Source organism: Catharus ustulatus, chromosome 1, assembly GCF_009819885.2.
Source record: "Catharus ustulatus isolate bCatUst1 chromosome 1, bCatUst1.pri.v2, whole genome shotgun sequence".
Lineage (NCBI taxonomy): Eukaryota > Metazoa > Chordata > Aves > Passeriformes > Turdidae > Catharus > Catharus ustulatus.
In genome coordinates this window covers 112,728,602-112,743,595 of record NC_046221.1, presented here as the reverse complement: position 1 = coordinate 112,743,595, position 14,994 = coordinate 112,728,602, and the positions used below count along the sequence as shown (strand labels likewise).

The 14,994-nt window shown below is 40.3% G+C and overlaps 1 protein-coding gene across 1 annotated transcript in view; it reads right to left on the bottom strand.

The window, feature by feature from the left end:
- LAMA3 (laminin subunit alpha 3) overlaps nucleotides 1-14,994 on the bottom strand; it is a 105,387-nt gene that overhangs the window by 77,065 nt on the left and 13,328 nt on the right. Inside the window, exons 4-12 of the mRNA XM_033070660.1 lie at nucleotides 14,572-14,742; nucleotides 13,426-13,523; nucleotides 11,854-11,969; nucleotides 8,783-8,901; nucleotides 4,977-5,067; nucleotides 3,876-4,007; nucleotides 2,685-2,747; nucleotides 680-721; nucleotides 396-533 (exon numbers count right to left, since the gene is read on the bottom strand). Coding sequence (XP_032926551.1) covers nucleotides 396-533; nucleotides 680-721; nucleotides 2,685-2,747; nucleotides 3,876-4,007; nucleotides 4,977-5,067; nucleotides 8,783-8,901; nucleotides 11,854-11,969; nucleotides 13,426-13,523; nucleotides 14,572-14,742 — 970 coding nt within the window. The remainder of the gene's footprint in view (nucleotides 1-395; nucleotides 534-679; nucleotides 722-2,684; nucleotides 2,748-3,875; nucleotides 4,008-4,976; nucleotides 5,068-8,782; nucleotides 8,902-11,853; nucleotides 11,970-13,425; nucleotides 13,524-14,571; nucleotides 14,743-14,994) is intronic.

Below are 14,994 nucleotides of genomic sequence, written 5' to 3'. Positions count from 1 at the left end.
CAATTTTCTAGTATTGATTAGATAGAGTAGCTTGGTGCATCAAAGTGAGGTTGCAAATTCATATTGAACACAATTTTTAAAAAAACAAACCCAAGGAGAAGTGACAGGAATATTTCCAAAGTTATTCTAAGTTTAATCAATGTTACTAAAACCAAACACAAACTAGAGTCTGGCAGCTGCATCAAACGGCAGACAGCAACCAAGGAAACATGGGCATTTTTAGATATTTTTAGATCAAAATCTCCTCTCATCACATTATTCTTTTTTGACTTGTGTGAGTTTTGGGAGAGCCTGTTGTGAATATATTTCCATGGCAAAATAACTTCATCCTTCAGTACAAAACTTGGGGCTTTGGTGTTTTGGATATGGTTGCCAAAAGGGAATATTTGGCTTACTGTGGCAGAAGGGGTACTGGAAATAGCCAGCTGCACAGGCATCACAGGAAAAACCCCCAAATCCTGTCCGACATCGGCACTGCCCAGTACTTCCATCACAGTCACTGCCCAGCACTCCTGCACCGTGGCACTGGCATGCTGAAGAGCACATTTGTAAAGAAAACATTTGCAAAGAAAACATTTGCAATATTATGATCTTAAAGTTCTTACTTCCCTTGGAAGCCACAGGTTGGCATTTATCCTGGAGCACAGGCTCCAAGCGTCAAAGAAACAACATCACTTACGCAGACACTGGGGGCCAAAATACCCTGGTTTGCAGCCTCTTTCTATTTAAAACAGGAAAGGTAAACAAAAAACAAAGTTAGTGCATATAATCCCAGAATTCCTTGTCTTTTTCAGAGAAAAACAGATCAGTATTTAGTAAATAATAATCTTGAACAAAAATACCTTATTTGTATGAGCAAATAACATGCAAAATCTCATGCAAAAAAACCACAATGTGTAATTGTGCTTAGAATGACAGCAGAAATTTTCAATCTCTACTGAAACTTCCACTTAGAGGCAGCTGCCTTTCTTAGGCCTTCAAATTCAGATGCTGCTTTTTGAAAGTGCAAAGAGCTCAAGATCTGTTTTCTCCTGTTTTATTTATTCACTTTCCTTTGGAGTTTTTTCTTCTTCCTTTTAAAAATTTGTGAGAAAAGGAGATATGCAACAGAGCATACCCAGAGGCCTACCAAGGCAATTACAGTAAATTCACGAATACAAGCCGCACTGAGTAAAAGCCGCATCTCTGGGTGTTGGCAAATATTTCGGTTTTTGTCCATAGATAAGCCGCACCCGAATATAAGCCGCTCTGTCGTTCGCAGCGAGGACCCGCGTGCAATTAGTAACAGAACCACGGGAGGGCGGGGTTTACTGGCTGAGCTAAGGCTGTGCAGGCTCGGCCCGCTAGGGGCCGCTGACGGGGCCAGGTGGCCCAGCCCGGTGCTGCCGCTCGGGGCCGGCCGCCGCTGCCACTGGGCTCGGTCACCCCGGGTCGGCGCTGCCCCGCGGTGGCAGGCAGGGACGGAGCTTCCCCTGCTCCTACGGTAGCGGCGGCGGGCGGGGAGGGAGCTTTCCCGCGCCCGTGGCGCCAGCAGCGGGCGCGGACAAAGCACCCCGCCTCCTCCCCGAGCCGCGGCAATGGCGGCACGCACTTCCCCCCCCTCCCCGGGCCGCGGCAATGGCTGAGTGGGGCTCCCGTCGGCTCCTGGAGCCGTGGCAATGGCAGCGCAGGGCCCCCGTCGGCTCCCCGAGCCGCGGCAATGGCGGCGCCCCCCCCCCCCCCCGTCCTACTCGAACCGTGGCAATGGCGGCGCCCCCCCCCACCCGTCCTCCCCTGGGCTGTGGCAGAGGAGGGAAGAAGAGAGCTCTCCCGCCTCTCTCCCTGCCCCCCGTGCTGCCTGCAGGGAGCCAGGGCAACACGGTAACACTGTAACAATCGCGGAATGCCGGCTTTTACTGGCAGGTGCTTGGCTCGGCGCCCTGGCTGGCACGTCTGGGGTTGTAAATGTCAGAAAATTATTCACATATTAGCCACCCCCGACTATTAGCCGCACTTCCACCAAAATTTTTGTCAAATTGCTGCGGCTTGTATTCGTGAAATTACTGTATTTAGCATGCTGTACAAAGGTGATTAAGTGCTAGCTGTGATGATGCCTCCATTGTGCTGTACAATAATATAGGTTAAAAAATACAAGCCACCAAGGGAATCATTGTATAGATTTCAAGCAACTTTGCAGTGGGCTAAACAAGAAATATGAAGCTTTCTTAGAAATCAAAGTCCTTCACTGCCGAGGGTGATGTACAATTTGCCAGGTGAGAGAGGACAGCCCAGAGGCAGAGGCCAGTTAGCCTCAAGAAAGTGATTTACACCATAAAGCAGTGGTTGTCGTGTCAGAAAGTTGTACATGTCAGAAAACCTTGATGGATCTGTTCTTAAGTGCACCAAACAAGATGGTCAGCCCCTCCTGCAGATGTTTGCCAGAGGCTGGCCAAAGTTATTTCAATCCATGACTCTTTCTGGAGCTAGCCCACTAAACTGTTTGGTATAAACATGACAATATGATATGTTCTGGCAAGAACAAAGGTTCTCTTGAAAGATAAATACCAAAAGAGGCAAAATTACAACCTAAAAATCAACTTATGATTCTATGATTGATTCTACAAAAGAGCAGGCAACACTGAAACAGTGGAAAACAGTAAAATGGGAAAAAAACAGTGATATGGGAAAAACCACCAAGAACTTGCCTATTATGTCACCAGCCACAGCATCTCCGGGAACTGAAGAAGTAGAAGGATATACAGGATTATCTTTAAAACAAAAGAAACAACAAGGAGCATTTGAAACAAACACATAAATTTCATTAAAAATCACAACAAACAAATCTTCATATTTATCTCACATTTCCTGCTTCCAGCTGAAGGTCCATCTCTTTCTATGTGGCATTACCTCCATAACTGCCACAGAATTTATGACATGTACATCTTAGGAGCTTTTATATGAGAGTCCTCCAGATTGTTGGATTGTCTTTCCCATTCTTAAACATTCTTGCATTGAGATGGGATCTGAGTTACAAATACCAGTGGGACTTAAATCAATGTCTACCTGAGCTGAACTATTTTTAAAATGTCAAATTTCAATCAAGACATGTGATGATCTGGAATGCAGTGTACAGACAGTATTATATCACAGCCATTGAATTCAAACAACATTCAATTTTCACAGGTTTTTTTTTCCTTTGTTTTGTATTGTTTTCTCTCTTCTTGTGTTTCTATTGTGGTACCTCTCTTCTAGTCAGATGTCAGATCTTGTCCCAGATCAACACTTGGTTTTTACTAGCTCTCAGAAACACATGTCTTTTTTCTGAGGCCCAAAACATTCCACTGATGCATTTCTGCAATCTTTTTATGGAGTCAGAAGTTTTTGTGCAGCAATCCTGATACTACATTTTCTCCTCAGTTATTTTATATGTAATTTTTTATGGGAACAGCTTTGTTTATCAGAGATGCAAGTTCCAATCCTAGGAGATCTCAAGGAGAACACACACCCATTTTCTCCCCTCTCTGTCATTACAAACATGTTCTACTTCTCTGTGCAGGTGGTCTTTATACCTAAAAATCCTGACATATTTGAACAATTTGTTCAGGGCTTTAGGACTGGAGTTCACAACGCACTGAGGATAGGCTGTAAACCTGATGTCTCAAATGATTTCAGAATTGTGAGAATGCAGCACAATCTCTGTTTTTCAAGTCATTATCATTTTGTTAAATAAACCCAACTCTCTTCAGTATTGTAACAACTGATTTATCAGAACACATAAACAGACGAAGCTGAAATACTAGATTTTTTTTTAACCAAGACAAGATCAATGAAAACCATTAATTCTTTAATGCACATTTAAAACACAGAAAAAGAGGCAGTTTTACTTGTATACTTACAGACACAAAATGGATAACCATAGAATCCATCAGCACAGCGCTCACAGTGGTCTCCCTGGAAATTCTGCTTACAGAAGCAGCGGCCAGACCCTTCCTCACAGCCGTCTGCATGCTCCAAGTTACAACTGCAGGCTAAGTGAAAGTACCAGCAATTAGGCACTCCTTGGAAAATAATCAATTTGCCTTTCACAGCAGTGCACAATGGCATTATAACAACAATCCTGCAGATGTGAATGACTGCTTATTTAAAGAGTTAACATTTCCCAAGTACTTACATATCACCAGTACATCCCTTAAAAGCATAGCCAGTGTTATTTGTTCAGAGTGTTTAGAGGTTTTTAATTCCAAATGCTGCAAGTTGTTTCTCCACTGCAGCAATTTTTCTGTGGGAATCACTTATCTCTCTTCATGGTCTAGGCTAAGCACCACACTACTCACTTTCACTTGCACACTACATGCACCATTATGTCCACAGCACTGCTGACTTCCCACTTCTTTCAATCCCCAAACACAACTGTAGTTCCCTCCTACCTGTCACACAGCTCCTTTAGCCTGCTTGTAATCCAACACTTTCCTCTCAGTTCTTTTTCAAATGTTCTATTAGTAATTACCCTATTTCATCACTTATGAGTTGATGGGCTAAGCACTATGTAAGATCAGAGTAGTGATCCTTGGGACCTCTTGAGCTACAGAGTAAAATTTTTCAAGTGACCAGGGGTAAAAGGATAGCTCGCTTGTACATCAGAGAGCTAAGAGAAACAAGATCATGAGAACAGGAGATGGGAAAGTCTTCCTAGGGGTCCTGAGATCATCCCCACTGTGGAGTGTGTAGCAGCATCCCAGGTTTCCATGATCCTGTCTCCTCTGTACCCTTTTATGGCCTATTATCTTTCTGCTGTTCTGAATATGTTCATATGACACATAAATTGAGAAGAATATAATTTAAAAGGTTTAAAGCAACACAGAAATTAATTTGCAGCTGTTCTCCAACATTTTTTGCCCGGTCTTTAATTTCTTCCTCTCCAAAAGACACATCCTATGCCTTGATTACAGCCCAAACCCCTCAAGCCACGAGGAGGAGATTCTCCATAGAGGACTCACGTATACATCCATCAGGAGCGCTCACTGGAACACCGTAAGGACGATAGTAACCTTTTGCACACTTCTCACAATTAATCCCAGCTGTGTTATGCTGTGCAAAGTAAGACAAAAGGATAATACAGGATAAAGAGAGAAACTTGGGAGGATTAAGAAACAATAACATCCTTTACATTTTTTCTATGTGCAACTAAGAAAGGGAAAAATGGAATATGACTGCAATAAAGAATCAATCATCATGTGTTGTTCTTTAATCACCTGTTCTCTACAGGGCTCTGAATCATGGTATTCTCACATAAATCAGCTGAATTTTTTTCTCTAAAGCACTACAAACCCCTCCTCCCATTAAAAAAAATCTTTGGAAAAATATCTCTTTATATCGTAAAATATGTCTTTTAGGCTTTTCTTACCACCATGTATACATTGTTCTGAAACTGCATCATGATTTTTTTCTTATACTATATCCTAATTTTCTGAATACCTTGTGTCTAACATCAGCAATACAAGAAGAAACCAAAAACTGAACAGTCCAGCCAGCACAAAACGGATTTTCCACTAGGAAAGCATATAAGTCTCTATAAAAATGTGGTTTAGGCACACCAGAAAAAAAAAAATCGTAAGTGATTTGAACTACAGCAGTGATGGCAAGTACAAGTTGAGCAAATCATGATCATGAGGCACCCTGATGAGCTCACAGACACGAGAGCCAGGGCACCAGAGCAGGAAGCTCTGCCCTGGAGCAACCAAAACATTTTCCTCAGCTCCCACTCCCTGTTTAGTTCCTCCTTAGAGAGTGTTGCAATTCAGGCGTGAGCCAGGACACAGAATTTTCTGGACGGATTGGTGAGCAGTTCATGAGCAGGGCACTCAGGACTCTGCAGCTTCTTCATCACTGCTCACTCCAATGGTCCATCAGTGTCCCTGCCCAGAGAGAGCTTCAGGAAGATGCCAGAAGAACAATGCAGCAGGGTGCAAGTAATCCAGAAGTTATTTTGGATGTATGAAGGACAAGCAAACAAGACAAATAGCAGAATTATAGTTCTAGGCTTCTGAAAGGCAGGTTTGTCCTTGCTCAAAGAACTTGACAAGATCCTGCGTGAAAGTGTCCTGGGTGGGAAAGGGGACCAAGAGAGACAGCTGAGTCTCATGGATAGCCTCCTCAGAACTAGAAGAGTTTTTTCCAACATGCAAGCATGGCAGAATGCCAGCACAGATAAACTCGGAGTTCTGATTGATCTCAAACTCAGAAAGAAAGTGCACGGAAAGTGGAAGCAGGGACAGGCTACTAGGTGGCAATACAAAGACATTGTCCAAATATGCAATAGTGGAGATAGGAAAGCCAAAGGTTAGCAGAGTTAAAACTAGCAAGGAAGGTGAAATGCAAAAGGAAAGATTCCAGGAGTAGATGAGAAGCAAAAGAAAAGCTAATGGGGATAGGGGCCCATTGCTCAGTGGGGAAGGAGATCCGGTGAACAAATTCAGAACACACAAAGGATAGGAGGGTGATGGGACATACCCAGCATAGTTTACTCAGGGTAAAATATTCCCAAATCAACCTCATGACCTCTGTGATACGATGGCAGGTGTTGTGGGCAGACCCACGCAGATGGTGAGGGACTGAAGCACATGATAGCCAAGAAGAGGTTGAGATGGTTGGGTTTCCTCAGCATTAAGAAGGGTGAATTTATTGCTACCTACAACTACAGGATTGGAGAATACAGAGGGGATGGACTCAGATTCCTGTCAGAGGTGCACAGCAAAAGGATGAGAGGCAACAGGCATAGATTGGAACATGGAAAATTTCAATTAGGTATTAGGGATAAATTTGTCATGCAGGCAGTCAAACACAAACAGGCCATGAGTGGTTGTGGCATTCCAGTCTTTGGAATGTGGAATCTTTGGAGGTGTTCAAAGCTTGAAGGAATAAAGTTCCTGAGCAACCTGATCTAATTGGACCTACTCTAAGTAGGATTGCATGATTTGCAAAGCTCCTTTGACATCATACTCTAAAGAAACTTATTCTATCTTTGCATGCGACACTTCAGTTATATCACTTCTTCATTCAGGCATCCGTTCTTAAAACTCTTCTTTCCCCTGACACAAACAGAAAAAGTAAACTAAAATTTATGCACTTTGTCAATGAAAAGAAAAACAAAAACAAAGCTATAATTGGATTTATGGTAAACTCATTTAATCCAACACAGCTTCCACAAAATTAATTACAAACAATTTGTATCAGTCATATAACTAGGATTTGTAGATTTAGACTAATTTTGCTATTTTCTATCTTTAAACAGTATTAAAAGAAATATTCTTTCATGAACAAAGAGCTAACAGAAAGGACCAACATGGTAAATCTTACTAGACTGCATGAACAAAGTTCTGCACAGAAATGTCAATTGGAAGACAAAGAATATTCTACTCATGTTAGTAAAAATAACTCTAATCTCTTCTGACTGCCTTTTGGACGATATCTGATCATATTGTGGCAAGAATATGGAAAACATACTCCATACTGGATATTTGCCTTTTTTGTTGCTTAAATACAGCTATGTTTTAAAATGCACAACATGGTAATACATAAATCACGACGCATAGATTTCACAGGAACATAGAACTGATGATAATTTTCCTGTAATGCAAAATTCTGGTCAGCTGCTTGTCATACATCAGATGACTTGTCAAAAAAAAGGAAGTCAGACTTCCAATTAAGTCTGGATCACTGAACCAATGAATGACCCAGGTTGTAAGGGACCTCAGGAGGTCAACTAATTCGGTCCTACTAGAAGCAGGATAAAGCCAAGATTAGATCTTTATCAGAGTCTTATTTGATCGTTCCTCATAGTCATTGCCAGAGTAGAACAAAATCAGAATGAAAGAAATTCTTGTTCTTTCCAAAAAACGTGCTATCCATTTATGGCAGACACAGTGTAAAGTCTCTTACTCCAAATTTACAACTTTTGATTCAATCCAAAGGAGCCTCTAATATAGGTATGGAGCTCAGACCCTCAGTTTTCCGGGGAAACTGAGGGAATGACTTTGGTTGACATGGAAGGGGAAGGTGCTAATGGCCATTTTTCTCTACCTGAGGTATCTTTACACAAAAGACAGAACCAACTCTTCTCATGTAAGCATAGCACAAGCCCAAAAGCTAACTACCACAAGCTGCAATTGGGAAATCACACAGGAGTGTGATTAAATGTTGTTAAAGATTACCCAGAGTGTGTGTAAAGTGCATCCTCAGAAATGTGCAGAATTCAACTGGTTGTTTCTCAGTGCAACTGGATATAATTTTGCATCTACCCTTAGATTGAGTGGAGCACTAGTCCAAAAGGATTCCAGAGGGCTCTTCCATGATTCTGTGCTTTTCCAATATCTATAACTTTCTATCTTGTTATAGTCTAGATCCTCCTTTATTTCTGCTGATAAGAATCCTCTGTGTTTTGCACAGTAAGGAACCAGCTGGCCTGAGCTGGCATTTTATTTGATTAATTTTACTTCCTTCTGTTAAGCAGGGAAATGGCAGAGTTTGTAACAACAGGAAAGGGAATTTTTATAGCTGATTAAATTGTTTGCTTTGATTGTGTTGTTTTATTTGGATCACATAGGACTGAGCATAAATACAGATTTTATGTGTCTTTCACACATTACCAAGCAATGTTGAACAAGGTAAATTATTTTCATGCACCTTTTCCTGCACTTTGAGTACAAGTAGTAACACCATCAAAGAACTGGGCCTATCTGGACTGGTCATACTCAAAACTACTGGTGTGAACATTTTTTAAAACTGATCAAAATGATCTTTTTACCTGGCAGTTAATGCAGACTCCTCCACCTTCATAATGCCCATGGATGTTTAAGCTTTCTCGACGCTGATCAACGTCAGCATCATAGTAACAATCAGTGGCATGTCCATGGCAGTTGCAGGCTGAAAAAGTAATATTCCAAGTCATCTTTTTTAATAATGCTGGAATTCAGCAATCTCCAGCGCTTACCTCCAGCAGAGGTATAAAAGGAGATTAGATTATTTTCTATGTGTGTACATGCACTCAGGAATACTGGAGTATACTCAAATACACATATTTACCTATAAACAACTGGATTTTCATACCAGAAACACAGTACAGTAATGAAGACATGAAGAAAACGTGCAGCTAGTCTTACCAGAGAAGGCAACAGTTGTACCATCTCAAAACTGTATAGTTATGAATAAATGCTGAACTAGGAAGTTCCAGAAAAATGGCCACAGCAGCTTTTTTCAAATTATCAAAAACATATACAAATTTTTATTTTTTCATGCCTCAAAAATACAGATGGATTGATGCTATGTGCACTAAACCTTTATTTAAAATTAACAATTATAGATAAGATATAAACATATGAATAAAAAGACCCACACCAAAGAACTCTCATATTCAGCTGTAGATATAGATATATCAGCAAATTTGGTTATAATATAATTCTGAGTAGAAACCAACCATAATAACAAACAAATAGAATAAACCAAAGGACCATAAATTCATTTCATGTCCTCTTTTTTTTCTGATCTGATCTGCTCTTCCTTCTTCGCTGAAAAGGAAAATGAGCATTTTTTTGAAAGAATGCAGGTAGCAAAATCAGGTCTCCCCAAGCATTGGGGCGCGAGCTGATCTTTTAATTACAGGAAATTACATTCCCAGGAAATTCCTGAAGTTATGACTTGATAAAGCTATTACTTCACATTTAGGGAAACCGTCCCTTCATCTGGACCAGGGGACACACTACTCTGGAAGGCAATGGGTTACAGAAGCTAAGGGCTCTGCCCCTTCTTCAGGATGAGGGAACCATATGGGAGGTAATTATTCCAACCTCTATTCCAAGTTCCTGGCAGAACTTGGAGCACAACTCAGGGACAACTGCTTTTCCATGTCTTGATAGATAATCATACAGACAAGAGAAGAGAAACTGGGTCATTCTCTGCATTCTCTCTATGTCTTTTTTGTCTGAAGAGTTGTGGATAAGTAAACCTTTTCCTAGAAATTACCAACCACACAGCTGAGGAGGTGCCCTGCCATCAGGCTCCCCTCTGGTCTGCTGACAAGAACTGGACAGGGTTCAATACTGGGTTCCCTGGCCAGGATGCAATAGCCTAAATTTAAACCTTTGGATTTTTTTACTTGTAAAATTCTTCAAGAAAATAAAACATTACACAAATGAGATGTTGGCTCAAGATATTAAATCAGAAAAAGAAAAAAGAGAACATAATATATATATGTGTGTACAATTACAATGTAAATAAAATCTCCCTTGCCTCTAGGGCCAAAACATCAGTGAGCTACAGCTCAGCTCTGTCTTCTAACAGCAATGGGAAATTATTTGCTCTGATCACAGTAACAGCACTTTCACTCATAGGAGAATAGAAACTACTTCTATTTCATCAAGCACTTTTTCACTACTTTGGGCCGTTTGCTGATCCATACGTCCTGGGAAGCTCACAGCAAAACGTTGAGCTGATCCCTACAAGCTTCCACCAACTACTTTCAATCAGTTTCTCTCAAGGAACCGCAGACTTATGGAAAACTGAATAAAGTTGTTTTAATTCCTTCGCTGATGGCTGCCAGCTAAAGAGCCCTGCACCTGGCAAATGCTCTCAACAAATCACCTCAAACCGCTAGGAGCAATCCATACTAAAAAGGATATTTTTTCAGAGGTAGTTAGAAACGAAGTGATTTTGGCTCACAATCTTGTAGATGATCTTCTATACACTCATACTTTAAAAAACATGACATTATTTATGCTCTTTGTCTCTCTTCTGGCAAAAATGTTTTCATTTTGAAGAGGGGGATTTAAATGAGGTTTCTAATATTGTTCAAAAACTGTGTCCCAACATGCCTATCTCCTATCAAACATTTAATCACACACAACCTCCTTCCCCCACCAAGACTTAGTACTGCAGTTTTAATTATGCAAGTCATCTCTTTATTCCTCAGAGTAATTATATAGGTACATCTCTTTGGCTTCCAAATAAGGTTCTCCTGTTAAGAGTTTGTACCCACTGGCTATGCTGCTCTTGGGAAAGGCAGATGAGAAAAATAGATTGGGCCAGACACAAAGGAAATGGTTGTGCACAGAGATTGGAATGCTGTGTACCACACCACACGGCTTCTACCAGGGGGAATGCAAAACACACGTATGTGACAGTACAAACCCACCACCAAAGGGGGGTCCGTGCTGTGGCTTTCTTTAAGAATGAAACACAGGGAAAGTGGGAGAAAAGGGAAATGAATGGGCTTCTCCAGCTTGACTACTCAGTCTGTAGGGCTAACATGCTCCAAACACCCAAACACAAGGATGGGAAGAATGGAATACAAGTGTGGAATCACCAGGATTGCCCACCACAAACACCTTTGTGCCACTGCACACCGTCAGTGAAGGGCAGCTCTCAGCCTGAGAAGGGAGGGCAGCTCAAGCACCTGTGTACAATGGCAGCCTCGAGCAACGTCTCTGCAATCTGAGCACCAAGAGGCCAGGTGATGGGAAGGAACATTTTGGAGTTGTACAAGATGCTTACGGTCTCTGCTCTGCTTGGAGATCCACAGTCTGTCAGCAGACAGCTATGACTGGGGGGGAATGTTGACTCAATGTTCTACAAAAAGTCTTCCACTTTTCTCACATCATATTCTCACACAAACTATTACTTTCACTGTTTAATAAGAAAGAAGAACATAAATAATATTCACTGCATTTTTGATTCTTTATTTCTGTATGGAAAGTTTTTTCTCCATACAGAAAAAAAAGGTGTTAAATCATGCTGATTATGTTCCATGAACATGTGTGCTGCAGTTAATTCCCACCCTCTTGCCAGTATCTCTTTTAAGCCACCCTCTTTTTGGCTACTCACGTTCACATATGTTTGTGCTCCCAGCTGTTGCAGGTTGCCACTGTTTCTGATTATATCCAGGGCAGCAGTGATCACAGGTTTCCCCACAAGTGTTATGCTGACATTCACACTGAAACCTATAGAAATGAAAGCCTCTTAATAAACCTCGGCTTAACATTTATTTCTTAAGTTTTTAAAATAAAAAAATAATTCGTTTTTTCTTCATTTTACTGCAAGACATATATTGTATGAAAATGATAGGACATAAACCTCATCTGTAGAGAAGTCAATCAGTAATACTAGAACATTTTGGAACTTTCCTAAAATTCTTCAAGATTGATTATTTTAATCATGTGATTATGAGTTTATTAGAACACATTACTTATAGAAAATATTTATAATTGGATTCAACAGATCAGGTTATGAAACTATGGTAGATTATTAAATCAAGCTGATATACAATCATTTAGGATGTATCTTGTTTTAACTTCATTCCAAGGCTCAAGTTTGTTGGCTGATAGTAATCAAAACATTTATCACCTTTAAATGCACGCCTTCATAATTTTTCCATTACACTTTGTTTACAATAATATTATCAGTGCTTTTAATAAACTGAGATCATAACTTGATCTTATTATTTTTAAGATAGTGCACACTATCCATCAACAAAATGTAAGAAGGCTTTTGATTTATTTCGCTGAACAGCCTACTTAACAGCCAGGCTCTAATTATGAGCTAGGTCTTACCATCCTGCATATTAACTGAATCCCAGGAGGAACAAAGGCCTTGGGACTCAGGGTTTTTACAACACTCTAGTCTAATAGCACAGGGGATAAACCTTTCCAGTATAATCACCCTATTTGCATAGATTTCTTACCTTCTTTACCTATTTTTCTCTAGCACAGATATGGAATGGAGGCACCCACCTCCCCCACTTACTCTTCATTAAAACACAGCTGAAAATATTGCATCATCCTAATAATAGCTTGTTTTAATACTGCCATGGATAACAGCAACAGCTGGTTTAAAGCAGTTTTATAAAATAAACCTGTTTGAGACAGGCTGATTATTCGTAGTTACTTTCCTGTAGCAGGCGAGCCAAGAAGCCTGATCTAACTCCATGTGAAACCAATGTAGAGGTCACAGAAACTTGACAGGGAAAGGGAATAGTCCATTCAGTTTCTTTACAGTAATGATCTAAAGCCATTGGATCTTGCATGAGCTCATTTACAGTGAGCAATATTTCCATTAAGTTGACTGATTTTGTTCCTGAGTAGGATTTCTAATTCCTGATTGTAAGAAGGTGATATCAATTAATGTTTTCCACAAAGAACTCTGGGTTTCTAAGAAAATACTCAATCGGCCAAACTTGTATTTCAATTAAAATGAAAAATCTAACTAAAGATTTTCTGTTATTGTATTTCACATACAATCACTCTTGACATGTTTCCTTGCCAGCCATTAGCAGGTTCTATTTTTTTAAAAAAGAAAAAAAATCCCTGCACAACTACATAATTCTGTAATAAGAAAAGGTCATTTGAAAGCACTCCTGTATTGTTTTTCTCAGATAAATGCCAGGCTCCATTTACTCACCGATGCTGGCTCTCAGCACTCTTTGGATTACATTCCTCAGCATGGCCATGGCAAACACATCGACCACCAATACTGATGTCCTTTATGCTGTAGTAATACTGTGGAACAAGCACAAGAAGCATGTATAGGTCTTGCCTTGCTTGCATCGTGTCAGAAATATCAACATCACATGTGCTAGACTTGGAAGGTGTCTATGATAAAAAATTTGCACTCTCCTTTAGGAATTTAGTAAAACACTTGAGATTTCATTATCTATTCCATGGCCAGGATAACACCAGAAGTTCCTCACACTACAGCTGTGCTGCTTGCCAAGTAAACTGCAAACTGTATTTACATCTACCTATGAGCAATGTCTTAAAATTCACTTAAGGCAGTAAGGGCACTTGATGGGAGTGCTGTCAAAAACTAGAATAGCTTTATGTTTTGCAGTGCAGAAACCCTCACACACATTTGTGTGGTGCCTCACCCCAGGGCTTCCTCCAATTGTTACCGAATCTTCATTTTAAATGAAAAGCTTAAAAATAGCAATACAATATGAAGTCTGAAATCTCTGTAAGTATATGAATTTATGTGTGGTGTTCCCTGTATTTCCTTATATCCCTTTCCCCTGAATGGGAGTGGAACTTTGGCCTTCAAGCTCTTGGATAGCCCAAAATGCACTGAAAACACCCAGGCATCTCAAATGATTTGTGGAAAGATAGCAATTTTCAAGCACAGCCTTTGATTTCTGCTCCTTCAGAGGTGTTATTTTCTGAAAACCTTTTGTGAATAAATATCAGAAAGTAGTGACAAATAAAGTTGAAGATATTTAGTTCCTCAGTTCTCCATAAGGTAGTTTAGAATAATTTTGCTTTGGCTCTTTATAGCTCCCATTATGCACTGAGCTTCCTTCCATATTAGAAACCAGAGAATAAGAATGGTGTGTTACAAAATAATTGATCATTACTGCCCCTCCATAAATCCATGCTGGCCCAGTTATCTTCATGCCTCAAACAAACCTGGAGAAAAATATGAGAATTTCAAGGTGGGCAATGCAAATTTCATTGTCAGGTTGTTGCAAACTTAAAACAGTCAGACCATTTTTTGGTCCCTAACATGCTGGGTATGTTTGTTGAGTATTTGCACCTCAGTGACAACAGTACTTACTCTACGAGTTACAGTGGGGTCCCGCTGAGCCTTGGATATCAAGTGTCCAAGAAGAGTATTAGTTCTGAGAAAACGGAGACGGATGTTTGTCGCTTTTGTGAATTCTTGAAGACCAGGGGAATAAGTGAAGTTTTTTGCTCCTGGGCGGCCATTTACCAAAGATACTACAATCTAACAAAGAAGCAAGTACACTTGTTAAAATAGATTGGCTGCAAGTGCCAATAGCAGCATAGAGCAGACTTAATAAAAGAATCAAAAAATCTTACTATTGTTTTTGAACATATTTGCAATAACAACTAGGCATTTCATACTGAAATCAGGATATTGGGAAAAACAGTGTTGTTAGTCTTGGAGCCTCCTGTATTCTCATTATCCATATGACGCATCAGAAAAAGAAAAAAAGTGCCCTGTGTTTTGAAAACA